This window comes from Aotus nancymaae, unplaced genomic scaffold (assembly GCF_030222135.1).
Source record: "Aotus nancymaae isolate 86718 unplaced genomic scaffold, 86718_ANA_hifiasm-v0.15.2.pri h1tg000059l, whole genome shotgun sequence".
In the NCBI taxonomy this organism is placed as follows: domain Eukaryota; kingdom Metazoa; phylum Chordata; class Mammalia; order Primates; family Aotidae; genus Aotus; species Aotus nancymaae.
Genome location: NW_026988473.1, coordinates 49,370,803 through 49,397,990, shown reverse-complemented (window position 1 = coordinate 49,397,990; position 27,188 = coordinate 49,370,803). Strand labels below are relative to the sequence as shown.

Genomic DNA, 27,188 nt, shown 5'->3' with positions numbered 1-27,188 from the left:
CTTCTATTATTGCCATTGAGAAATGTCATTCTTTTGTAAATAATCTGCTCTCTTTGATGACTTTTAAGATCTTCCCTTTGTCTTTACTGTTCCACAGTTTCCCTTTGGTGTATTTTTATTTTTCCTGTTTGGAATTCACTATGCTTTCTGAATCCAATGACTGATGATTTTCCTTAGTTCTGGAAAATCCTCAGCCATTCTTTCTTAGAATATTTTTTCTCCTTGATTTTTCTCCTTAAGGATGGCCTAATAAATGTATTTGGTACTTTCTCATTCTACATCCTATATCCCATATCTCAATGCTTCTTTCATAATTTTAATCAATTTATTTCTCTGAACTGTATGTTGGGCAACTTTCTTAAACCTATCTTCAAATTAGCTAATTTTTCTTTGTGCCCAATTTGATTTAAATGTTACAATCCATAAAGATAAGCTAGGTTATACTAGCTTACTAGCATAGTAATAATAAGCAACTCCAAAGTATTAGTGGCTGATAACAAGGAAGATTTGATTTGCTTATGCTACATGCCCATTTACTTCTGCGTCTGCAGCATGCTCGGCTCTGTGTTTCCTCACTCAGGACTCAGCCTAATGGGCCTTCTAGTATTCTGGAGCAATGATGGTTATCATGTTAGGAGGAAGAAACAGGGCGGATTGCATACTAGTTCTTAAAGGCCTAGGCTCAGATGTGACACGTCCTTCTACTCACATTTCATTCACCAAAGCAAGTCCCATGGCCTTGCCTTGTGACTTCAAGGAGATGGGTAAACGTGTCCAGAAGAAGATGATCTGGAATAATGAAGAATAGCCTCAAATATAGTAATTACCACACCTAAACTCATGAGTTTTTAATTTCCATGACTTTATTCCTCATTTTGAAAAGCTCTATTTTATTCGTCTTTGATAACTGTATTCTTTTACTCTATTTTTGATCCATTCTTTTATGTCTCCAATAATTTTTGCTGTTGTTAGAGACAGGGTCTCACTCTGTCACCCAGGATGAAGTGCAGTGGCACAATCACAGCTCACTGCAGCCTTGACTTCCTGGGCTCAAGCAATCCTCCCACCTTAGCCTCCTAAGAAGCTAGAAGTATAGGTGTCCACCACCACGTCCAACTAATTGTTTTTGATTTTTATTTTTTGTAGAGATAGGGTCTCACTTTGTTGCCTAGTCTGGTCTCAAATTCCTGGCCTCAAGCAATTTTTTCACCTTGGCCTCCCAAAGTGTTAGGATTACAGACGTGAGCCACTGTATCCAGCCACCTCTAACAATTTTAAACTTATCTTTAAAGGATTGTAAATCATTCTACTATAAAGACACATGCACATATGTTTATTGTGGCACTGTTTATAATAGCAAAGACTTGGAACTAACCCAAATGCAAATCAATGATAGACTGGATAAAGAAAATGTCACACATATACACCATGGAATACTATGCAGCCATAAAAAAGGATGAGTTCATGTACTTTGCAGGGACATGGATAAAGCTGGAAACCATCATTCTCAGCAAACTGACACAAGAACAGAAAACCAAACACTGCATGTTGTCACTCATAAGTGGGTGTTGAAAAATGAGAACACATGGACACAAGAAACATCCATGGGAGGGGAACATCACACACCAGGGCCTGTTGGGGGTTAGAGGGCTAAGGGAGGGGTAGCAGGGGGTGGGCGGATAGGGGAGGGATAGAATTAGGAGACATACCTAATGTAGATGACAGGGTGATGGATGCAGCAAACCACGATGGCACATGTATACCTATGTAGCAAACCTGCACATTCTGCACATGTACCCCAGAACTTCAAGTATAATTAAAAAATTATCAGATCATTTTATTTTCTGAGGTTAAGATATAATCCTATTGTTTGATATACCTGATGATTTTTGTTCATGATGAATTGTTTTCTTGTGTATTTTATAATTTTAAATTGTGAATTCATCTTCAGTGAGGCTTTATTAGAGGAATCCTGTGTTTCTGGGTACAGAGTCTGTCTCTCCAGAGTGCTTTTCTGCTTATTTCTAACATGTCTTAGGGGTACCGTCTTGCTGTTCTTTTCAAATCCTCTGCATATTGCATCATCACTGCTGTCTCTTTGTGACCACATACTTTTCCTCTGAGGGAGGAAAAAACTACAAGAGCCCAGGGTGAAACAAATTTCCTTATTTCTCTGCTGGTTGGTGATTATTATTTTTTCCTTATCCAAATTCCATCTGAAGATATTGTCCTTGGAAGGCCTTAACTTTCTGTGGGAATCTGTGTTACCTCTCTGCCGCAGGTGCTCCAGGTCTTCTCTCAGATCACAGGCAAGTGTGAAAGCTCAGCCCCCAGATAACTGAGGCTGACACTCATCCCTAAGGAAGCTGCAGGGTCAGCTTGGTTTCAGTTCTCTTTTCTTTTCTTGTATCTGGGTATTTCAATTTCTTTTCCTGTGGATTCAGCTATTCTTTTAGACAAAGGTTTGCTTTATTTTGTCCAGTAGACATGTGCTTGTGGTCAAAAGATGTTCAAGTTTTCCAGTCAGCCAAAATAGCAAATAAAATATTCTTCATATGTGAAGAGTTCATATAAATTAATAAACTACCAGGCTTACAAGTGGGCAAAGGTCATAATTACAGAATTTTAAAAAGTAGAAATACAAATGTTTCATAAACATTTGGAAAGGTCAAGAAATACAATTAAAACAATAAAATAAGATGTTTTTTGCCTATCAAAGACATGCATGTTTATAAAAAGAAAGAACAAGGATGGTGTCAATCGCACAGTCAGTGAATTGAGTATTGTAACCCATTCAGTGAAAACATCAATGGGTTATTTAAAAACAATTTGCTTTAAGAGCCTTATAAATATTTCTTTCCCCTGAGCTAGTATTTATACTTCTAGAAATCTACATTAAGGAAATAATAAAAAATGCAGACAACTGGTTAATTTCATATTCAGAAAGAAACATGTTATATATTTTTTAAATGTATGTATCACCTTCCTTGAAATCAGGGATATTTTATTTACTGTAGTCTTCAAAATCCCAGGCATAGTCAAAGACTGCAGAGGATGTGTAAAGGCTTAAGACATAAACACTATTAGGGAACAGTCATAGAGAATCTTATGAAAACACCTGCTGAGTGGTTATAGCCCCTCTGCCTAACCCAAGCTGAAGTATAGCTTGGGAGAACAACTGGAGTGGGAATAAATATTGGAAAAACATGTACAACTATCGTGACCTTTCCTGTGGTGAGCATTTTCTCATCCCCACTAGATGAACGTGGGACACTGCGGTGTGCTCTCCTTGGAAGTCTGCTTTCTTCTGACATAGCACTGGCTATGCTGCCTTGACTTCCCAAAGGTTGGGAGCGCCTTTGGGTCTGTGACTGTGTGCCCTTTACCTCTATATTCCAGTATCGTATAGGGTGAACCAAAGGTGATCAATCAATGTCGTAGAATGAATCAATGTGGCTCATGGGTAACTGTTCATCCTATAAATCTTAGGTAAGGTGGTTTGCGGGAAACCTTGTGTGGCAATAAATGCAGGAGTCCATGCGTTAGGATTCCTTTGGAAGCAACTTCCCCAGCTTCCACCACTGGTGGAAAATGGTTTGTTAGAGGTCCAGGTGCATGTGGGTCAGGAGCCTTGCTGACAGATCCGAGGCAGACAGTCTGGAACATGCGTGTGTGCTGCCTTTGGACTCTGGGACGTGTCACTGATATTCTCCAGGAAACTTGTGAAACCTCCTGTTTATAAAGGTTTCTCCATCTGTTATACTTTCTGTGCTTTCCCTCCTCCAGCTCTTGGTAACACGGATGTTTGCATTCCACAGGGATTCCTGTTGCTAAAGGGTCTGTTTTCTCCTGCTAGCCACCTTCATCAGCCAGAGCCCAAACCCTGACAGTGCCCACGAAGAGATCTGGTCCAAGGCACCAACCTCTTCCTCCTGGACTGAGAAAGAGCCTCCCAACTCGTCTCTCTTGACCTTGGCTTTTGCACAACTCCAATATATTGTCCACTGAAGTCAGAATAATCTAAAAACAAAGCCTGATTACGTCATGTGGTGTAAACTTACCAATGACTCCCCGTTGCCTAGAGACTTAAATTGCTATCATGGCCTGGCATGTGGCCCCGGTCTCCCAAGTCTCAGTTTCAACCTGTCACTACCACACCCAACACTGCCACTATGGCAAACTGTTTGTTTCAACTTCTTTTCACCCCCAACCTCCACACCTTTGTCCATGCTGGTTTCTCCACTCGGGATGTATCTTCCTCTATTGACTGGAGAACTCCTATGTTTACTTTAAAACACCCAGCAGATAGCCTCCCTCTTTGAAGCCCTCCTTGTCTACCTTCAAGGCAGAATCAGGCAGCCCCTCCTCTGTGCTCCTACAGCAATTCATATAGAACTTCTAAACAAGAGCATTTCTTTGAAACATTTGTCTTATCCATGAGCCTGCTGTTTTTCTCAGTAACATCTCCTTCACCAGACTCTCACTCCACCCTAACTGCCCAGGTTTCACCCCTTACCTGGAGTGTTGCAAGAACATCTTCATGGGGTTTCCTGTCCCTGGTTTGTCCCAGCAATGTAATTGCCACACCACAGTTAAAGGAAGTCTTCTTAAACTACATATATGATCAAGTCATTTTCTTGATTAAAATCATTGGTTGGATCCCTAATGCTTTACACAATAAAGCCCAAATTCCTTCACATGTGCTGCCTAAAAGAGGGTCCCAAAGCACAGACTTACAGGGTCTAGGGTCACTCTCAGACCCTGTAAGTCCAAGAGCTCTTGAGGCCTGTGGGCTTTGTATTGTGGTCAGCCACTGTCATTTATTGCTCTGGGAGTTAGGAAGTCACTTTGGGAATGCTCACGTTTCCTGGTTCCAGACTATCCTGCCAGGCCCACTGAAGCAGCTGCTGGGAGGCCCCTATGGGCAGCACTGGGCAGGGACAAGGAGTCTTGCCCAACTGGAAATAAGTCCTGGGGCTGCTCTGACAACTCTAATCCTAGGTAAGAGCTCTCGGAGATCCACCTTGTAGTGTGGGAAGAGATGGCCAGGGGCAGACCTGAGTTACTTATAGTTAGATGATTACAAGCTTGCTTTGCTTTTAGTACACTGAGATTTTTGCCATGGATCATATCTGAACTATGGTGCAGTAAAATAAAAGCAGAAATCAAGCGGTAACAGGAGGCCTATGGCAAAGACCATCTGAGAGCGCCTTGTAACTGCACAACACTGCCATGTGGTTGCAGAGCAGAAAAAACTGCTTTAGTCCCACAACTCTTCACAACATAGAGTTTGTGTGAGGATCTTGTCAAGGGAGTTTATGCAAAAGACTCTGGGAAGTAATGCAATCTCTGCTCACAAGACTCTGAAGGGTCTTTGCAGATGGGAGCTGGTAAGGTCAGAAGAGAACACCGGAAGGCCACAGGCTCTGCTTATGTTCTCACAATATGGAGCAATTCCGATGGCTCTATGTCCACAATGCTTGGGAGATAAAAGTCCCTTGATGCATTGTGTGTGGTCAGACCTTATGGCACCTTATTTTTACCTGCTGCACCTCTCTTGCCAAAACACCTGGATAGACAATGGGTGCTAAAATCTCAGTGCCCTTAGTTAGTATTTCTTAGGAGAATTACGTTTTGCCATTGAATGCTGCAGACACATGCTCTTCCTCCAGCTATCCTCCTCCTCAACACCCCTCTCCACAGCCTGCAAGATTAACAAGATAATTTACCTAATAAAAGCGCTTAGAGTCCAAAGCTCAATGCCAAGGTGGATCACCCTGCGAGAGAGTGAGTTGGACTCCTGGACCCATGCTGTAAAATTCTATTCTTGTGTCTTTATTTCTTTTCTCACTCCCTCATCACTGTTGGGACACAGGCACCCATGCACAGGGTTGGGCTGGTTCCCAACATTGTAGGGCCAAAATGGGGCAGGAGCCTAGGTCCTTACCAGAGGGGCCACAGCTGCGGCTTGAATTCTGATTTGCAAGCTTTTTAAACTCCATGAGCTCCGCATGGTCCTTCTCATACGTCCTCTTTAGATTCTCCACATACTGCATCATCACTTCTGTTGCTTTCGACATGCGCTTTTCCTGCAGGCAAGAAGTGTGTGAGTAGATGAGGCTATTGGAAGAAAGCCTCCATCGGCACTTACTTGCACTTACTAGGGTCTGGGCTAGGAGAATCAAAAGGACACGGGGACAAGACTCTGCCCTCCGAAGAGTTTGCTGTCTGCCATGTGAGCTGAGAGGTGGACTCAGCACCTGCGCTCAGGGAGAATAGAAAAGCACAGCCACCACACTGCAGGAGATGAGAGGTAAAGGAGAGTTGTTTCTGCTTGCAGGGAACCGGTCAGGGGAGGCTTCATGGAGATGGAATTAAGTGGATATGGGGATGTGAGCAGCATCTGGGCACACAGACCAGGGCAGGAGGGACAGAGCATTCAGCCAGGGAACTCTAAGAGGAGTCTAGAGGCAGGGCAGCAAAGGGCTTATATGTAGATGAGGATTTATCCTCTGGACAGGAGTCCTCTGGAAAGCAAAGAAAGGCACTATGACAAATTATGCTGGGACAATCAACATAAACCAGGGCTGTCCAGAAAGCCCAGACACTACAGGTCCTCCTACCTATGTAGGAATCAGCAAGCAGTTGGGTCTATTCGTAAGTCTGGGTTGTGAAGGACCTTGAATGCTAGACAAAGGAATTTGAATTTATCCTGAAGGAAAAGGGGAGCCATTGAATATATCCCTTAAAGTAAGAGAGTAACATAATCAGGTCACAGGTATGGGACTCAAGGGAGTGAGACTGGTGGCAGTCTGGTCGAGTGAGAGCAGCAGGGAAAGACAGGATAAAGCCTGACCTGGCCCGGGGGAGCCAGAGAGGAAGGCAAAGACTGAGGCATGGAAGCCAGGACGAGGGAGCCATTTGGAGAACGGAGCAGAGAGCGTGAGTGGCAGATGGGCTGAGGTACACGTGTGGGAAGCCTGCAGACAACGAGAACAATTTCTCTCTGCTCACACCCCGTTTAGATCCCTCAGAGGATCTAGCTGAGGCCCTGCCTGGCCACAGAGAGACACACCTAGTGACTTCACAGGAACAGGTCGCACAGCCATGCGGGGCTGAGACCAGCCACTTCTCTAGAGTCCTCCTGTGTTACTACTCCCGGCTGGAGTGACTTACTGGGCATCACTGCTGAGTCAGGTGTCCTTGTCCTGAGGGACACAGGGTGGGACAGCCCAGCGGCTGGTCCTTCTTTTATTTACCAGGAACTGCTCAGGCTTCACCACCCCAGGAATCTCCTCTCGTGTAACCAGAGCAGCAGGACATAGATTCATGTCATAGCAACAGTAATAACAACATCCAAATGCTTTACAAGTACGGCAGCAACCCTCTATGGCAGATACTGTGACCATCCTCATTTTACCCTTGAAAAGACTGAAGCAGAGACCTCGGTAAGCAGCCCAAGGTCACACCGCAAATGAAGGGTGGAGCCAGGACTCGAACTGGGGCAGTGTGCTCCTGCTACCACGTGCGGGGCCAGGGCGGTGCTCTGTGTGCGTCAGGACTTCAAAGTGGCCAAGAGAGAGCCAGATCTGGGCCTGTGCCCCGCTCTGCCACTCACGAGCACTTTCACTTTCTGAGACTCTGCATCTTCATCTGGGAAACAGGATATGTATAGGGCTGCTGGGTGGATTTAATGAGACAAAGCAGTTTTTCCTAAAGCATGTTTTGTCAAATACTAGCTCCATGGGAGTTGAATAGGTATTTTTTGAGAAAAATGAAATAGAGGGGTGTGGGGGGAATTCTTCAGTGAAATACATTTGGGAACTACATGGGTAAAGTGAACAGCCTTTTCCACCATAGGACTTCTTAAAGCCTTGATTAGGCCAATGTGTTAGAAATTTCCAAGAAAGAAAGATAGTATGCAGTAATCCTCCAGCTTGTGCATCCATGGAGAACTTTTTCCACAAAGCATCTTGAGGGTTCAGTGGTCTGCTAAAAATACTCTGAATATACCGAAATGATGTACACAGGATATCTGGCCCAGAGGAAGCCATCTCTAAGTGGTATCTGTAGTTACCAGTGCTCGGGTGATTTCTCTACTTAACGTAGGTGGAGCAGAGTCGGCAAGGCTGGGGGCTGGAGAGGCTCACCTGGCGGACAGCGCCCACCACCTCAGCTCGGCTGGAGAGGCGGGCAGCCAGGCGGTGCAGGACAGCAATGTCCTCCAGCAACTTCTGGTAGGTCTCCCGGTGCTCACAGTGGTGCCAGAGTGAAGCTGAGGACTGAAGAGGAGTAGGAGCATCACCTGGGGTCTTCAAATAACGTTATGGACTAAATCAGCAGTCCCCAACCTTTTTGGCATCAGGGACTGGTTTCATAGAAGACAGTTTTTCCACAGACCTGGCAGGGACACTGGTTTGGGATGAAACTGCTGTACCTCAGATCATTAGATTCTCATAAGGAAGGCACTACCTAGATCCCTTGCAGGCACAGTCCTCAATAGGGTTTGTGACCCTATGGGAATGGAATGCTGCTGCTGATCCGACAGGAGGCAGAGCTCAGGAGGTTAGGCTCTCAGGCAGCTCACCCGCCATGCAGCCCAGTTCCTAACAGGCCATGGTTCAGTACTGGTTTGCGGCCCGGCCCAGGGGTTGGGGACCACTGGACCAAATGTTTTTGGCCCCTCAAAGTCATCTGCTGACTTTTGGGGGAACACGTCCTAACTCTTCAATGTGATAGTGAAGTGGGGCCTGGGTGAGATGATTAAGTCATGAGGGTAGAGCCCCTGTGAATAGAATTATTGTTCTTATAAAAGGGACCCCAGAGAGTTCTGTTCTCTTTCTGTCATGTCAGGGTATAATGAAAAAGCGGTAGTCTGAGAGCCAGAGAGGGCCCTCACCAGAACCCGACCGTGCTGGTGCCCTGATCTTGGACTTACAGCCTCTAGAACTGTGAGAAATAAATGTTTGCTGTTCAAGCCACCCAGTCTATGGCCCTCTGTTACAGCAATTCCAGCTGACTAAGACACACACCAAGCCTAGACTCAGCTCTCATGAAACCAGCTCTGGGCCCCATCCAGGCTAAGAGAAGTGGCCTCTGCACGGCCGTGGCCACAGCTTCTTCTGGTGCTTGTGAACATGCTATCCCTGGCTGGCCGGAAAGGAAGAGTCACACCCAGGCCACCCTGCCCCCTTCTGAGAAGCTCCCAAGGGTTTGGAGGCCTTGCCCACAGTCCTGAGGGAACCAGGCCTTTGGGATCTCTGCCTCAGTTCCCCCAGCTCTCTGAGGAACACTCTGTCAGAGTCTTGGCTCAATTTTTCACTTCAGGAGACTGTACTTAGTACCTGAGAGAAGCATGACACCCTGTATAGCCCTTGGAGACAGTCCCTGCTCCAAGGGCTCCCCACATCCCAGCTCCACAATTACCGTAATGGAAGCCTTGAAGTTTTCCAGTTCCTTCTCGGTGTTCTCCTCTGTCAGGTTGCGTTCCCTTTCAGCCTGGTTAATTCTAGATTCCAGGGTGTAGCTGTCATTTCTAAAGGCCAAGGATAGTTGTACAAACACGTTCTGTTGGGAACAAGAGTGTGAGACAGGTGCTAGGAGGAGTTACTGCAGAGGGCAAGGCTGCAGTGTTTCTTGTATGAGCATTTTGCAATAGCCCCTGGAACCACCTGCCAAAGCAGCCGTGTGCAAGCGAAAAGCCACTTCACAGGAAACCACAAAAAAGATGGTGAAGCAGTAACCCAAGGTCCATGCTAGGCCCTTCCCAGAACAAGGGGGCCAAATGTATTTTACCAAAAAAAGAAGAAGAGAATAACACTTTGCTTTTCACTGAATTTTAAGAAAATAACATCCTGTATCTGGGTTTAGATAAACTCAGAGCAGTGCAGCTAATTGTGTAAGCATTTGGATTTATGCTTGGATTTATTGCATGAGGGGCTTTGGAGATTTTGCATGAAAATACTGTATTGAAAGAAACTCCATATGAGATTTAAGCACTGTTGACTTAAAGCAAACTTCAAGCAGCATCTAGCCTGAGTATTTCAAATCCTATATCAATAAAAGCTTTAAGTAGCTGCCAGGAGATTAAATAAAGTCAGGTATGATTCTGTTACAATAAGCTTTCTGGAATAAATAAATGTTTCATGCCAAAACTGTAGCCTGCACGAACAGAATTTTAAAAGGTAGTATTGATCATACATGGGATTCCCGGGATAGCAGGAAACTACTAGGGAGGAGAAACAGACAGATGGACTCCACACAGGAAGGAAGCAATGGTCTTCAATTTTACAGCCATCATCTGCCCTGAGTGGTAGCAGATTTATACCCTGTGGGGTTAGTAACCACAGGGGCTTCTGAAGTTCATGTAACATGGCCTATGGAAGGCAATCATGTCCAGATAGAGAACTGAAGGTACAGAACTGACCCAATGATGATGATGATGGCAGTACTGAAAACTACTCCCTATTGAGCATCTACTATATGCCAGCACAGCTATTCATTCTACAAATTCATTTAATCCCCACAATAACCCTCTGGGGTGGGAAGTGTTATACCTGTTTATGGGTAAAGAGGCCAAGACCAGAAAGGTCATTAACTTGTTCAAGGTGACACAGGGAATAATGGAGCCAGGATTTAACCTTGGACTATCTGATTTGAAAGCCTGTTTTATTTCCACCATGCTGAAAGCTGTGTCCATAAATATATATCTCTGCAATCAGGATTTTTGGACATTAAACAAACCACCCATGGTCCATCTTCACAAATGTCAATGGGTGGGCTTTGAGCTCAGAGCCCAGTGATGGAAATTTTCTGCCTTACCCAGCCTTGGTCAAGTCTATGAATAATGCTCAATGATTAATTTTCTATACCTTGATTATTCCCTTAACAGCAGTGAGATATAAAGAGCTCTGAATTCAATGAGAACACTTGAATCTAGGTCTCGGTTTTGCCAAGTACAGTATCTAGAAACTTGGTGCGTTTATTTACTCAATTTTCTCCTTTGTGCTAATTCCTGCTCCACCTGCTTTTCAGAGCTGCTGGATGAGCTGAAAGAATGGCTATGAGTGTGTTATGGACTGTAAGTGCCTGGACTGTGTGCAAATTACTGATACTATCTGTGGTAGATACTTCATACTGTCTGTCTTCCTCTGCTTATCTGGTCCACATTAGCAGTTCTCATTGTCTCACCCATAAGGTCTCTTTGTCCACCACAAAATGAAATGCAGATTCCTCTCAGCTCACTCACAACCCTGCTGGGACAAGGAGGCCCCAGTAAGGAAACGGGGAAGGCCAGACTGCTGACAGCACAGCCTTCTGTCTCCGCTGAGCTGGCATTCTTGTAGCTGAAACTCTGAGGAGGCCAGCCCCCTTTCCCACTAAACCAAAGCTTAGAACTTGCAATCTGACCATTTGTCAGTAATTTTGAAATAAATGTGACACAATTCTGCAGCCTCCCAGCTGACTTTGTGTGTCTAAGTTATACATTTACAGAATATAAACAATGCCTACAGGAATGTAAAATTTCCAACTACCTTCTCCCCTCTGCCCAAATTTGTCAAAATCTTCCATGAACGGAGGTGGGAATGGGGGCCTCAGTGGTTCAAGAGGGCCGGTCATGAATGTTCATATTACCCCACAGTCACTTTCTCATTTTTGTCTAAAAATGTCAGGGCCAGAGTCTGGAGGAAGGATTGTTTTGAATAAGCCCAGTCAAGCACAGGCACTAAATTTCAAAACACATTTGAGTCACTTACCTCAACTTCCTTTTCAGTGAGTGGAGGGGCGCTGTGAAAAGAAAACACACAATTAAACTTTAAGCAACGTAGTCAATAAACCCAAAGGTGACTCTGAATGACCAGCAGACCATGTGTTTCCAGGGGTGGAGTAAGCTGCATTGGTGAGACTGAAAAGATGCAATGTCCCCTTGCCTGTGCTCTGTCACCTGGGAGATCCTGACTCTCATAGTGCCACGGTTATCAATGTGGCTTTGGACAAGTTATTTAATCTCTCTAAGCCTCCTCCTGCTCATCTGTAAAATGGGAATCATATCACCTACCTTGCAGAAGTATTATAAACACTATACGTACTCATGTATGTATGTATATGTGTTTGTATGCATAAATATATGGCTCTCAGGAAATGTGACCTGTTCACGTTAATGATGAACTCACAGGCTTGCTATGAAAAATAAGAAAATGCATGTGATAAGGACTTCATAACTCATACACATCTATGTCCATTAGAGTTGTTCTGGGGAATATCCACCCAGATCTGCAAAGCCTCACCCTCCTCTGTCTCTGAGGGCTGTGACAAAGGTGCATGTGGGCAGAGAATAAATGGTGTGAGAGCGTGGCCAGGATTCTTCTCCACAGCAAGAACTTCTGATGGCTAGAGTCACAGAGTGGCGAGAAAGCCCCAGATGACACAGAGGCGTCCTTTTAAGTGGTTCCCCGTCTGTGTGGTTCCCACAGCCGGGACTCTCCAGCCATAGGCAGTCCCTGCATCTGCACGTCCACTCGGTGTTGCTGCTGCTGCTACTTCTCTTGCTGGTAACTAAAGCTGGCCCTATCTGAAGCCCAATGTAAATAATGCACAGGCCCTTTCCTGTGCTGGGGCGGGGAGGCCTGGGAGGGGTCCTACCAGCGTCACAGAACTTGGCAACAGAGCGTGCCATCGATAAGCTTCTCAGGAAACACAGCTTCCTCTCTTGAACAGGTGCTAAGGAACCCCAAGAGCAAAGGTAGGGGTCAGCCATCTCTGCAAGGGGCTGGTTCTCACCCCTAGGGAGAAATATGAGTGCCTTCCTGTCAGGATGAGGTGACAAGACCCCATGGCCATGAAGTCAGCAGAGTCCAGAACATGGGACAAACAAGTGCAGGGATGTTTGATGCTTACAGTTCTTGTCACAACTCCACCCATCAGGCCCTCGCCTTAGCTGTCATCTACAGCATACATATATGATTTAAATGATTTAGCAAAACTTGCCAAGTTTGTTTCTGACTCCTGGGTTGTTGGGATATTATGTGAAATGTATGTATTTTCATAAATTATAAAGCAAACATTTTTCGATTTCAATGACTCACATTCTGCTTTTTTGTTGTAGAACACACCCGCCTTATTTTTATTTTATTTATTTATTTTTGGGGACAGGTCTTACTCTGCTGCCCAGGCTTGAGTGCAGTGGCAGGATCACTGCAGAGATGGCTTACTGCAGCCTTGAACTCCTTGGTTCGAGTAATCCTCCTGCCTCAGCCACCAGAGTAGCTGGGACTATGGGCATGTCACTATACTTGGCTAATTTATTTTTAATTTTTGTGGAAATGGAGTTTCACTCTGTTGCCCAGGCTGGTCTTGAACTCCTGACCTCAAGTGATCCTCTTGTCTTGGCCTACAAAGTGCTGGGATTATAGGTGTGTGAGCCACCCCACCCAGTTAGAACATACCCACCTTATAAAAAAGTGGGGGGTGTGCGGGACTCTGAGGACTCAGAGAAGTGTGATTTAGGCAAAGAAGCCACATGGCATTTTTGCGGGGAGCTGTGCCTTATAAAAGGGCATAGGTACCTGACAGCATAACTGTGAGCCTCTAAAAGGACAGAGTATCTTTTCATGTGACCATTTGTATATCTTCTCTGAAGAAATGTCTATTTAAATCCTTTCCCCATTTTGAAAAATTGGTTATCTTTTTATTGAGTTATAAGACTTCTTTATATGCTCTAGAAACAAGTTCCTTTTCAGCTAAGTGATTCACAAATATTTTATTCTGTGGGCCGCTTTTTCAGCTGGGTGGGTGTTTTCAGCTCAAAGATCTGGTGGGATTCTTAGTGGGCACAGCTCAGGGAGGCATGAGTGTCTTTCTTGGCATTGTTTGCAGCACAAAAAGTTTTTATTTTGAGGAAGTACTATTTATTTTTTAAATCTTGTCTCTTGTGTTTTTGGTGCTGTATCTAAAAAACCCAAAGACATGAAGACTTACTTATACTTTTTCTTTGAAGAGTTTTATAGTGTTCTCTCTGACAGTTAGGTCTGTGATCCATTATGAGTTAATTTGTGTGTTTTGTGTGAGGTAGGGGTCCAACTTCACTCTTTTGTGAAGTTGTTCCAGCACTATGTATTAAAATTACGATTTTTGTCCTCTAGAAATCTTACCAAAATCCTTGCATGAGTGGCTTTTTTTTTGTCATTTGTCATTTTCACATCTCAAATTATTACTTTATCACAGACGCCTTCTTTGACCTCCTACCCAATGTTCCATTCTCATGTAATTCTCTAGATGTGCCCTATTTTACGGTCTTTCTACCAACTTTACTCTTTCAAATCATTCATTTGGTTACTTAAATATTATTTGTACTTTGGGAGGCTGAGGTGGAAGAATTACATGAGGCCAGGAGTTCAAGAGTATCTTGGGCAACATAGCAAGACCCTATCTCTACAAAAATTTTAAAAAACTTAACTAGTCATGGGTAAATGGTGTATCTGGGATTAAAACCCACGTCTGCTAGCCCAAACCCCATTCTCTACTGCCATGAGCTTCTTGTGATGCTCATGCCTTCAGGAGTTGTGCCCACCTAAGAATCCCACCTAGTCTTTGAGTTGAAAACACCCAGCCTGGGTGTTTTCATTAGTCTTTTTGTTTTGAATACATTATTCCTATCTAGACAATTGGACTTTGGCCCTTCTGGGGTCAAGAATGAAGACTTGTGTTCCTCTGTGTCCCACCTAGAATCCAACACAGGGGCCACTCAGTACAGGGTCTTCTGTAATGCACATCCCGATTTTACCTTCCAGGGAGACTCTTGTGGATCCGCAGTTTGCGCAGCAGCACATCAGAAATATTAGGCATGACATCTAAGCCACTCTTTGACTCTTCTTCCTCAATAGCTGGGGAGAGTTCAGAATGAAGCCCTGAAAAAAAGTGCTTACTTATAAAATGTCTCTTTGAAATCACAGTAGTACTGTTGGCAGTTAGCTTCAGGGGGCAAGGAAGAGCTTTAATATTTATAAGTATCTAGTTCTATGTTAGGGGCTTTTTAATTGCTATATTATCCTCACAATGAGCTAGAATTTAGTCATCTCATTTTACATGTGGATAAACCAAGGCTCAGCAAGGTTAAGTCACTTGCTCAAGGTTACAGAACTAGCAAATGGCCTGGCCCGACTTTGAACCAAGGTCTACCTGCTTCAAATGTTATGTTCTTCCCTTTGCTTCCCACAGTATTAAGCTGGCAATTGGAAGCTGGTTGGCTGTTCGGCTGTAATATTTGGGAAGAAAACCTGCTCCTTGGCAGGCTTCTTAGGAGACCTGTTGTTCAATTATTCCTCCTCAGATAAATTAAAAGGTTCTGTATCCTACTTAGAAATCAGCATCTGATTCCATATCCCATAGATAAGAGATTTTCCAGCATAAACCTAAGGTTGCTAGATCTTTTACAGATCTCAGAAACATGAGAATGCCTACTCCTAGTCAACAGAGCCAATGAACAGTTTTTTTTTTTTTTTAACCTTCTAAAACTACCTTGGGTCTGGGCTTTGAAGAAGGAATGAAAAAACCAAGTATTCTCTTCCGCACAAATCTTTCTCCTGTTTGAAAACAGCTCCTGTGCCTCTCTAAAGCTTCTCTTCTCCAGACTCTAGCTCCATTTTTCTAACAGTTCATTGTGGTCCACTGTGGCCCATAACCTCAAGACACGGTCCCATTCTCGTACATATTCTGGTTTGTTGCTGTCCCAGAGTCTCAGATGTTCTCTAACAAGCTCTTAGCACAGGAAGACTTTGGTAAATATCCCTGGCATTGATATTTGCTATCCATGCAGCATAGATTTTGTGTGCCTGACTATGGGCTTACAGTATACTTGGCATTAAGCAAAACTCTCAACCTCCTTAGTTGAGCCAAATCAGGTATCCTTGTCCTGTACAATGGTTACTTTCCATTTTCATGCAGAACTTCATATTTATCCATGTTTTACTCTTTCTCATGGATTTTAACCTAGCAGCTTTCCAATCTGCTCAATCATTTTCCGGGATCCTAGACTAGGCTAGAGACCAGGACTATAGGCATAGTTGTAGCCATCTAAAGAGTTAAGATTGGGAATCACATGAATAGAAGGAAGTCTCACCAAGGGAGACAAGAGGATATCTAGTTTGGCTCAAGGTAAAAAATGTTTAAATACTTTGAGCTTGCCAATAACAAAATGGTAGGCATGGATTCCTTGGTACTCAAGGTATCCAAGTAAGCTGGAGGATCATCTGTCAGAGATGGATTAGTCAGCAATTTTTCTTTGGATATAAGATTGAACGAGAAGTTATCTTAGCTACCTGTCACCTCTCTGATTCTGTCCTGGCATTTGCTGCTCTCTGACAAGGTTTCCGTGGTAAATCTTGTGGCACCTCTGGCATCATTCTACCTTTATGTATGTATCCCTATCACACTCAAAAGAGTCAATTGAGCAGCAAGCTCCTGAGATAGCTATAGGATGATTGAAACATATGAGGTCTAATAATGAAGTGAAATCCATACCAGGGTTTTTGCATGGAAAAGTTTCCCAAAATAGTGCCTGAAGGGTAATGCCAGAATTGATGGATCCCAGGAACCAACCACCTTCCTCCTGAATTCAACCAAATTAACAACAAAAATTTCAAAACCAATAAAAAACATACCAGAAACTCTAAAATACAAGAAAAGGCAATAGTCTTAAAATAGTGACTAGAGGCTAGGCAAGGTGGTTCACGCCTGTAATCCCAGAACTTTGGGAAGCCGAGGCAGGCAGATCGCCTGAGGTTGGTAGTTCAAGACCAGTCTGACCAACATGGAAAAACCCCATCTCTACTAGAAATACAAAATTAGTCAGGCGTGGTGATGCATGCCTGTAATCCCAGCTACTTGAGAGGTTGAGGCAAGAGAATTGCTTGAACCCAGGAGGCGGAGGTTGACATGAGCCAAGATTGCACCATTGCACTCTAGCCTGGGAAACAAGAGTGAAACTCCATCCCTAACCACCCCCCAAAAAATAGTGACTAGATACAGATCAAAATTACTAGAAATAAATGTAGAGCTCCCATCCATGATAACCCTTTATTATTATTCTTCAAAGAATCAGTATGGAAAGGAAGATGGGAGAGAAAAAATTCTTACGAAGAGTACAATACCACAGAATAGAGAGGGAAAGGGATGGAGGAGGCAAGTAGGCAGTTGGCAGAGGAGATTCAGAAAGTTTCCCTAGAATAGAAGGTTCTCCATTCCATCTACCAACATTTTAAAGAGGGAAAAAACTGCCTGGGCTGCCTGCTATTTTGCTTTTTTTACTGATGAGAAGAGAGTGAAGGCAGAATGATCTCACCGTATTCTATCAGAGTGGATTATCATGAATGATATGAAGGGATTTACCAGGAAGGAAGACTAAAGATAAAGTAAATAAAACATGCCCCTCCGAAGGAGTGAATGGCAGGAGACACATGGAAAGCCCCAACAACCATGTTTTCCCCCAACTCCTGAAAAACAATGGCTAAACTCGATGGATTATCTCTTTTCCTTCCTTTCCTGGTAGAGGAATGAGTGGCTGTTGGGAAGTATTGGGTCAAGTCTGGAAAATAAACCTACCAACAGCTGTCTCTACAATTCCAACGTAAATTGGTGAAACAATCTGAAACCCACTCCTAACACCTCCAAAGGAATAAAATATGCCCCCATTTGGTATAACAAACTCATGTTTTGGACTATGAACAGAGTTATGGAAAAAGAGCAGAAACCAATTCTACAAACATCTCTATCTTAACTTCCCCTTTTCCCCACCACCCAAGCAGTAACAAAACAAACATAAAATATACGCTCCTCAACTAAAGCACTAAAGGGAAGGCAAAGAGATCTCAGCTAAGGTAGAGAGGAGTCAACAAAAATTAACCTACGATACAGTATATCTAGGGAAAGGGCATCAAGGTAGAAATGTGCAAATCAAAAAGAAAAAAGAGGAAAACAGATGGCATGGCAACTACACAAAAATACCACGGCCAAAAGAGGAAGGAAAGTAGAAAGGAAGGAAAAGGGAAGCATGCAGGAGACAGATGTGAGGATGGAAACATAGTCGCAAGAAATACATCAAAAAATGCAAAAGTACACTTCTGTGCAAATATGTACCACAAATACTTTGACTCTAGAAAAAATAAGAACCTGAAAAAAAAAATTAAGAAATTAGAATTGAGATGAGAAGATCATCTCAATGAAAGATGGAAGATGATTGCTATTTAAGAAAACAAATTGAAGACCAAAATAAAGGGACTAATCAAGAAATTGGGAAATATACAACCAACCAATTTATTGGGAAAATGAAGGAATAAAACAGATATAGCTTCAAACTGAATTAGAGGAGGGTGGTAGAGATTGAGTAATCACAAGGAGTGCAAAGAAGGAAAGAAAGATTGAAGTATATAGAGATAAAATAATGGACCTGGAGTTGAGACACTGCTGACCATCTATGCATTATGTTGTCTCTAAAGTAGTGAACAAAACAAATGGAACAAAGGACATATTCAAAGATGTAACAGAAGAAAAATTTTCCTCACTTGGGGGGAAAGTTGAACCCTTCAGGTTGACCACACCATGTTAAAAAATATATTCAAATGCTTCATACAAAAAAACAAAAAGACAAACATCTACAAGGGAGGGTGAAGATTAAGAGGTGCTGGAAATCAGCTAGTTCCAGCCTTCTCCATAACTTTGAATATAATGGAGCAATATCTACACAGTTCCAAGGAAAACTGTCACCCAAGAATTTTGTAACCATGCAAGCTGTTCTTCAAGAATAAGGCACATTTTTCAAACGTGATAGAACTCAAGCAACATAGCACCTCTGAACTCTTCCAGGAAAACTGTTGGAAAACAAAATCCAGCAAAAAGAGACATAAATCAGAATAAATTTGGGCAAGATGAGCCATGGCAAAGGGACCAGTGGTGAGCATGAAATCCTTTTACATTTAAGTCTAAGACTAAATAACTGTGGAAACTATGGTTACAGAATATGGAATGTAAATGTTATAACCTTGATGACGTACAAAGAAAAATTCAAGATGTGTAGAGTTAGAAATGGAAAGGTAGGAAGAAATGTGAAGGTGGGAAGATACTCGGCCATTCTCATCTTTTCCTGTAGGAAGCCAGTGGGTACTATTGTAGGGACTGCATGATCTTATCTTCTGTATTCTTGATGTTCTGGCACCTGGTACCTTAATCCTGGATAGACAGCCCCTCTCAAGGCTAGCTAATTCCTAGGGTTAGGAAGCAACTCTCCTTCAAGTGTGTCTTTGAAATACAAACCAACCAATCCAGAGCACACACCTGCAAACCTCTCCTTTATCAAATTCTCGCACACCAAGCCAATACTCCCCCTGCCCTGAATCACCCCAGGGCCAGGTACCTGACAACTAGGGGCCACCCTTATAGCCTAGAGCCTACCAAAATTATTCAAACTACCCAACCCTAAACGTATTCAGGGTACCTACCCTGCTTCTACCTTTCTTCCCCAAGAAAACCCCGGTAAAGGCTTGGAGCCATCTCTCCCCTCACCAATTCCACCTTCTGACCCACCCTGGTCCTTCCCCAAGGGGCCCTGTGTGATGTGCCATGCATCCTGCTATTAGGGATATGTGAGTATAAACCTATTCCTTCATGAGAATCATCTCCAGGTCTCTGTGTCATATCATACATGATTAAAACAAATACCAGGTCCAAAGTTTAGAACAAATTTAAGACCTATAATGCAAAAAGAACTACTCAGTAACTTCAAACCCTTTATGCATTTCATAATACATTTTGGCACTTTTAGAAATGAATTTCTCTTCTTTGGAGGAAGCAATTACCAAAATTCAGCAAGTCCTACAGTTTCACTTCAAGTTCAATTAAATTTTAATACTTTCAATTTCAAAAAGTATATCTAGTATAATCTCCCTCTTTTTCCTTTCCTCCTTCTGCATTTGTGGGGAAGGAGGTGTTTAGCGTAAGCTATTTTTACTTTCTTCCTTGTATTTTTCACTATTGTTTGAATTTTTAGATAATGAACATAAGCCACTTTCAACAAAAGTAACAACATTATTTTCAAATATATCTCCCTGTACTAGCTCATTCCAATGAAAATATTTGTTTCTGGCCATGTCAGGAACTTAGAAAAATAGCTTTTGGGGCTCTGGTTAATCCCAGGATGGCTCCCAAAAGTCAATGCTGCCACTGGGGGGTAAGCTTTCTTTACCTCTTTCTTCTCAGGGAAGCTTCTTTCCTGCCTGAGACCTGAGGCTCTGAGCCTTGACTGGGGATTTTCTAAGGACTGTCCATTTGATGTACTTCTCTGCCTCAGCCTACACGTCCCTCAAAATCCAAGTTCAGAAAGACAACTACCTCCTAGGCATCGCCACCTGGATAAGGAGAATAAAAATTATTTCAAGAGCTACCATTTACTGAACTATGCAGTAGATACACTTTGTTATTTCTTACAATATCCCTGTAAAGTAAATATTGCTGAGCTCATTTTCTGGAGAAACTGAAGCTCAGTTAAGTTAAAATGATTTTCTAGGGTCCAGCTCATCAGCAGTAGAGCCAGAATGCAAAACCAGGTTTGTCTGTTGCATTCGAGCTGCTTTCCATGGGCATTTGACATGTTCAAACTCAAATTCACTGTCTTCCTTCTCAAGCAAATTCCTCCTCCTGTCTCACAACTCACCACCCTCACAGCCACATAGACAGGTACCTGGTAGTATTCCTGGTCTGCCTCTCAACTCCATCTCCTTATCAAGTCCTGATAAGCTGATCTCCAGTAGCCATCAAACTGTCCACATTCACTACCACCTCATCACCTCTCACCAGGCCACTTCCCTGTCCTTTTACCTGGTGTCTCCCTGTCTCCTGTTTCAGTACAGCTCTGACAATCTGTCCAGAAGAATTATTCTAAAATATAGATTTGATCCTGAGGCTTCCTTACCTGTAGCCTTCTCTGACTTCCAAAGTGTCCTAAATGAAATTCAAACTCACTAATTGGCCCTCAGAGCCTTCACTTTCCCTGGTCCCAACCCACTGTACCCACCTTGCTGCCCATCTCTTTGGGACACGTAGCTCACACTTGGTTCACATGACATTCCTTCTGTTCCTGAAATATGCCAAGCACTAGAAGATGCCTACATGCCTTTGCTTCTGCTGTCCCTTGCCTGGAATGACTTTCTCTTCCCCAGATCAAGGTGGCTCCTCCTGAAAACCTTCCCTGACTCAATCCCACTAAGCTAGCTGCTTCTTTCTCTTTGTTCCTAGGTACTTTATGGCCTGTTAAAGTTTTATCACAATTTATCGTAGTAACTTTGTCTGTCCTTATGTTTTCTCTCCTAGACAGTGAAGGCGAGCTCATTCCTTCATGTATTTATTTAACGTTTACTGAGTGCTTACTATGTCCCTGGCAATGAGCTGGGAGCTAGGGATACAATGCAAAGCAAAACTGACATGCCACATCCTCTGGAGCTCATTATTCAGGGGGACAGAAAATTAATCAGAAACATCTAAACAATTTCACACTGAGAGATTTTAGAAAGGAGAAAGAATCTGAAGGTACTAGAAAAGCCTTCCCCAAAAAAGTGACATGAGCAGATATCTAAAGATCGAGTGGGAGTTCATTGGGCAAAGAAGGAGAGAGGAAGAACATTCCATGCAGAAGACAGCATGTGCCATGCCCAAGAAGAGGAAAGAATGAGCTGCTGAAGGAAGGCCAAGATATTGTGCGTGACAGAGTGTGGCCCTAGAATATGCTGGGGAAGTGGATGGGGTTAACCACCCAGGGCCTTTTGGTTCTACTGAGGATTCAAGTGCTCTTCCTAAGAGCAGAATGAAGCCTCTGAAGATGCTGAAACAGATTTGCCTTTTAGAGATCCCTGCGGCTGCTGTGTTGGCCATGGTGTGAGCTGGGTTGGCGGTTGGGAGTGCAGGGAGGGGGACTAGGTTGGAGGCTGTTGAGATAGCCAAAGGGACTGATAATAGTAGCTGGGACAAGACCCTCTCCCTGATAGTGGGACCTGAACCCTTTTCACTTAATGCATCCCCAACACACAGCCTAAGAACTGGCCCACAGCCAGCCTCACATCTTTGGCTTAAAATAACCTGCAAATGATCAAAGACCAAAGCAGCACACAACATAGTTCCTGAGAAGGGAACTGACTGGGTTGTTGGAAAGACCAGACGCAGCACAGAAATGAGCCTCCCAGTCCTCACAAACTGAAGGAGAGCCAAAATTCTTCAGACTCCAGAATGTTCTGATAAGTATCTTTTCCCATTTCTCGAAGGAACAGCCAATAAGCATCATAAGAGACTGGAGTTTTCCCCATGAGCTCATATGCAGGGTTGAATTTAGAGCCTATAAATACAATCTGAGCCAGCTCTCATAAAATGCTCCCAAAGCCTTTTATCCTGGGTATGGATGCGGGGGGATGGGGCTCTTTGATGGGATTTTCAGAATGTAAGAAAAGAAAGTCACAAGTCTGCAAGTATTCATTAAACACGGATGGTTGCCCACCACATCTCTAGCACTGTGGAGCACAGTGTATAAGAATATTCCATTTGGCTGACAAGATAGAGTTCTATGACCCAAATGACAGAAATGAAAATCTATGCCAGGTCCCTGCTGGGATAAAGACCAGTATCACATGCAAACATTACAGCAGCTTAGTGAAGTAGGTACTATTATTAACCTCCTTTTAAAGATGAACAAACTGAAGCATGGAGAGAATTAGAACCTTGACCAAGGCGATGCAGCTGGTGAGTGATGAAGTTTGAGCTCTTAACCATCCAGACCCTGAAACTGAGAGAAAATGAGACGGAGTGTATATTATTGGACACTGACCATGGTTAATTTTATTTTTAAAGTTTCATGCTTATAGGAGTCAAATTCATTTGCCTGATAATTTTACTTCTAAGATCCATCTTATGCTCTATTAATGTTGAACAATAAAGTTTTGCTGTAGGTAGTAGATGTCAAAATTGGTATAATTTTTGTAAGCTAATCTGGCAGTATGCACATACACACATAAATGTAAATACTTTCGACCAATCAATTGCTCTTCTAGAATAACAGCCCATAGAAAAAACAGATTTCTATAAAGACATATGTGAGAGAGTATTCATTATAACATTGTTTTCAATAGAGAAAAAAAGTGGAAATAACAAATATTAATGATAGGTCAAACAATATAATGTTTCTTACCTAATACTATAAAACAGTTAAAAATGTTTAAAGTTCCATATGCTTTAAATGAGAAACTGTCTAAAGTGTGTTGTTTAGTAGAAAAGACAATGTGACAGAGGCACCTCGTCATCCCCCAACATGTCTTTTCCACCTTTCATATGAATGGAGTTTAATTTGAGCATACGGCCAGCTGTCCTGCCAGCAACCACATTCCCCAGCTTCCCTTGCTGCTAGGTATGGACACGTGACCGTCTTATCACCCTTGCAGTGGGAGCTGAAGGGGTATGTGCAACTCCCACACTAAGAAAAGAAGCCTGGACTTCCATTCTGTCTCCCTCCCCAACATGGGAACCCAGATTTGCCCTTGTATCAAGTCTAATATCTCAGGGCATGGCAAAATGACAACAGGGAAGGAGTGAGTGAGGGTCCCCAAATGATCATATGGAGCATGGCCTGATGCTAACCTGATCAACTCACCTTGGAGTTGTTACCTGAGAGTGAAACAATCTTCTCTCTCCTATATGTTATTGTATTTGGGGCCTCTATGTCACAGCAACTTAGATTTTATTTTAACTAATGCAGGAAAGTTGCAGAGTAAAAGAGATACTGATATAGAGAATTTGGTAGTACATAGAAAATAAATACACTATGATGAAATGAGTTTCATTGTGGCATCACAAGGGTTTATTTCTATGGAAAATTATTTTTATATATGGAAAATATTTAGTATATTAAATATAATACATGATTTTTTCAGGAGGTAGCCATAGCACATTTAATAAAATTCAACATATATCTTGAAACTTGAAAAATATTTCCTTAAATAAAAAGTAAAAATAATTCTGTATTTAACATTTTAAATTACCTAGTGTATATTTTAGTTTATAGTATAAAATAAATACAAAATAAAAATTGAAATTGTACCTCTAGTAACAAGATACAACATGATGCTTGAGAAAAAAATATAAAAAAAACCTCAGTTTAAAAGAGAAGGCAAATGTTCTCCTTATCACCATTATTAGGGAATGTTGCCAAATTTAATAAAATATATACAGATACACACTGAGAAACACACTCACATACAAGCATACAACTAAGACAAATGGCAAATTGAATAAAAATAACAGGTTTGATTGTGAGTTTGAAAAAGAAAGATGTTCTGCAAAATGGTCAAGAGCCTTTTAAGTTAGACACATCCGGGTTCCAGTTCTGGCTTCAGCAATTAATAACCACGTGTCTTTAACTTCCCCAAGATTCAATTTCCTTATTTGTAAAATGAGTATAGTCAAGCCACCTCCCAAGATTGTTGTGAGCATTAAGAGAAGTATCATCAAGTGCTCAGCACAATATCTGGCATGTAGTAATCACTCTAGTAATAATAATCACACTGATTAATCACTGCAGTAATCACTCTACCATTTGTTAACAAATTTATTATGCAAGAAACATGTATGACACCAAGCAGCATTCACTTATGCCACAAATTATCAGCTAGAAAATCTAATACAAAAAGAGTCTTAAACAAAAATATAAGCTACAAAGAATGTGCCCCAGTAAGAGATATGGAAGATGTATACAAAGAATCTTAAGTCTTTTAGAGGAGAAAGAAGGAAATATGTAAATTAACAGAGAGACAAACCATGTGCCTGAATGAGAACTAAATGTTTGCAAAGTAAGTACTTTAAAGGTCTATAAACTGTAAAGCAAACAAAACTTGGACAGTTCTTCCAAATTCTACGTGTAGGTTTACAGCAATCACAATGTTATACAAAATGGTATAAATTTCAAATGGGAATGGAGGCCCACAGAGGTTGAGGAACACATTTAAGGAATCTGTTAATTGGTGTCTGGACTAGGACATGAGCGCAAATCTCCTGACTTGTTGTCCAGTTGCTCTGTCTGTTATTTTGCACTGAATCTCCTTATCTAGAATATCAATGAATAGCCTGAAAAAGAAGAGCAATGAGGAAGAACTAACCCCATTGCACACTAAAACATATTATAAGGCAGCAGTAATTAAAATGGCGTGGTATTGATCCAAATAAAACAGAATCAGGAGCCCAGAACTAGTTTTTGGTGTATATATAGAAAAGAATGCAACATATGACTAAGCCACAAGAGAAACATAAACACTATTAAAATATTATTGAGGTAACAGGATCTTAAATCTTAAAATACATATATATTAAAATAAATTTCAGCGGTATTAGCAAAATAAATATAAATAAACTATAAACTAGTGAAAAATAGACCTGTTATTACAACTGGAGAGAAGTAGTATTTGTATAATGATTGAAATAATAGAATATTTCTCAAAGGGAAAGATAGGCAAACATGATTATATAAAATCTTTACAATTCCTCTAAAACAACACAAAACTTATTAAAAAGCAAAAAAAAAAAAAAAAAGATTGAATAAAAATATATTAAAATACAGCCCCCCAAAAGAAATAAAGCCAGTTAAGGGCTAATATCTATAATGTATCAAGTTTACATATATTACCAACAAAAAACAAACAAATCAATGAAAAACTCCAGACCCAAAAGGATACACAGGCAAAGAAGTGAGAAGTTAACTCATCCAATAAGAAAATAAAGTGAATATTTTAACATTTTAAGTTTGAGCTGCCTAGCAAATTAATTGAAATAATAATGAAATTTCACACTAATAATAATAAAGTTATAACAATAATTATTGCTTATTCTTACTATATTCTGAATAATAAGGAGCAAATGCAAACACCAGTGCTGGTAATGCCCAAGAGAAAGATGCCCATTCAGTCTTTGTCAGTAGCATTATTCATTGTAAGTAATTTGGGAAATGCAAATATATCTACTCTCTAATCTTGTGACTCTCAAGTCTGGGAATAATTTAAAGGAAGAAAGAATAATTTAAAGGAAGAAAGAAAAAAACAGTCTATAATTGTTTATCCTAGCATTGTTAATCATAGTTCAAAGAACAATAGATATGTCAATACAAAAGGAATTATGTACCCATTAAATAACTGAGAAGTTACCGAGTATAAAATAACAAGTAAGAAAAAAAAAGCCTTATCTATTCATCAAATTAACTGAAAACATTATAAACATGGGCAAATATTACAAAGAAGAAAAATCGTTAGTTTTTCAGAATGTATGAGGTGTGTGAAATTTTAAAGTAAATTTTTTCTAGTGTTTCAATTTTTTTCTAGTGCTTTAGTAAATTTAAAATTATAAGTAGAGAAGTATACACTGAATTTTCAAAAGATTCTTCTAAAGGTGGTTAATTTATTTAAAACATTTAACCCTTGGGAAAAAATACTGTTAAAAATTTTAATTCTGGGAACCTTCTTGTTAATGCTGAATAAATAGTAGGTTTAAGTTACTATAGTTCAGACCAGGGGCTTCCACCATTGTTAGTGACATCCTGGACACATTTACACAAGAATCCATAAACAGAGAGAGGGCTCTTATTCTGAGACTGGCCACCAGCAACTTGAAGCAGGGCAAGGATTTTCAAAGGGTGCTGTGAGGCCTGGGTCCCTGGAGGTACCCTGGGGCCACAGTCTCAGAAGATACGGGATCTAAGCGCACCTATCCCCTTCCACCAGAGCAGCCCCACTTGCGTCTCCCCCCCAACTGGCCTCCTACAGATTAGCTTGTCTGAAATGTTGTGCAGCTAAAAAAAAGTTTTAAAACTGTCCGTGGGATGGCCAAACCGTGAGATTTGGAGTCAGGAGATCCTTGGGCCTCAGTTTCCTCAACTATAAGAGCAAGAATCCCTGCCTCCTTTAGCTGACTGTGAAGATTACACAAAATCAGAGGTGCAAAATAGTTTATGCTGTGGAAAATGCTTTGGGAAATTTATTTATTGAGATTGGATTAAAAGAAGTAGGTGACGTGGAGGAACCTTGAGGATGTTTTGCTAAGTGAAATGAGCGCGACACAAAAGGATGGATACTGTATGGTTCCATTTCTAGGAGAGCCCTAGAAGAGTCAAATACATGGAG

The 27,188-nt window shown here is 41.8% G+C and overlaps 1 protein-coding gene across 9 annotated transcripts in view; it reads right to left on the bottom strand.

The window, feature by feature from the left end:
• The window catches only part of IRAG1 (inositol 1,4,5-triphosphate receptor associated 1), a 158,101-nt gene that overhangs the window by 23,013 nt on the left and 107,900 nt on the right, over positions 1-27,188 (bottom strand). For all 9 annotated transcript variants that reach the window (XM_064365180.1, XM_064365179.1, XM_064365177.1 and 6 more), the window contains 5 exons: positions 14,783-14,906; positions 11,757-11,787; positions 9,427-9,567; positions 8,151-8,282; positions 5,948-6,089 (listed from right to left, as the gene is read on the bottom strand). In XM_064365180.1, coding sequence (XP_064221250.1) covers positions 5,948-6,089; positions 8,151-8,282; positions 9,427-9,567; positions 11,757-11,787; positions 14,783-14,906 — 570 coding nt within the window. The remainder of the gene's footprint in view (positions 1-5,947; positions 6,090-8,150; positions 8,283-9,426; positions 9,568-11,756; positions 11,788-14,782; positions 14,907-27,188) is intronic.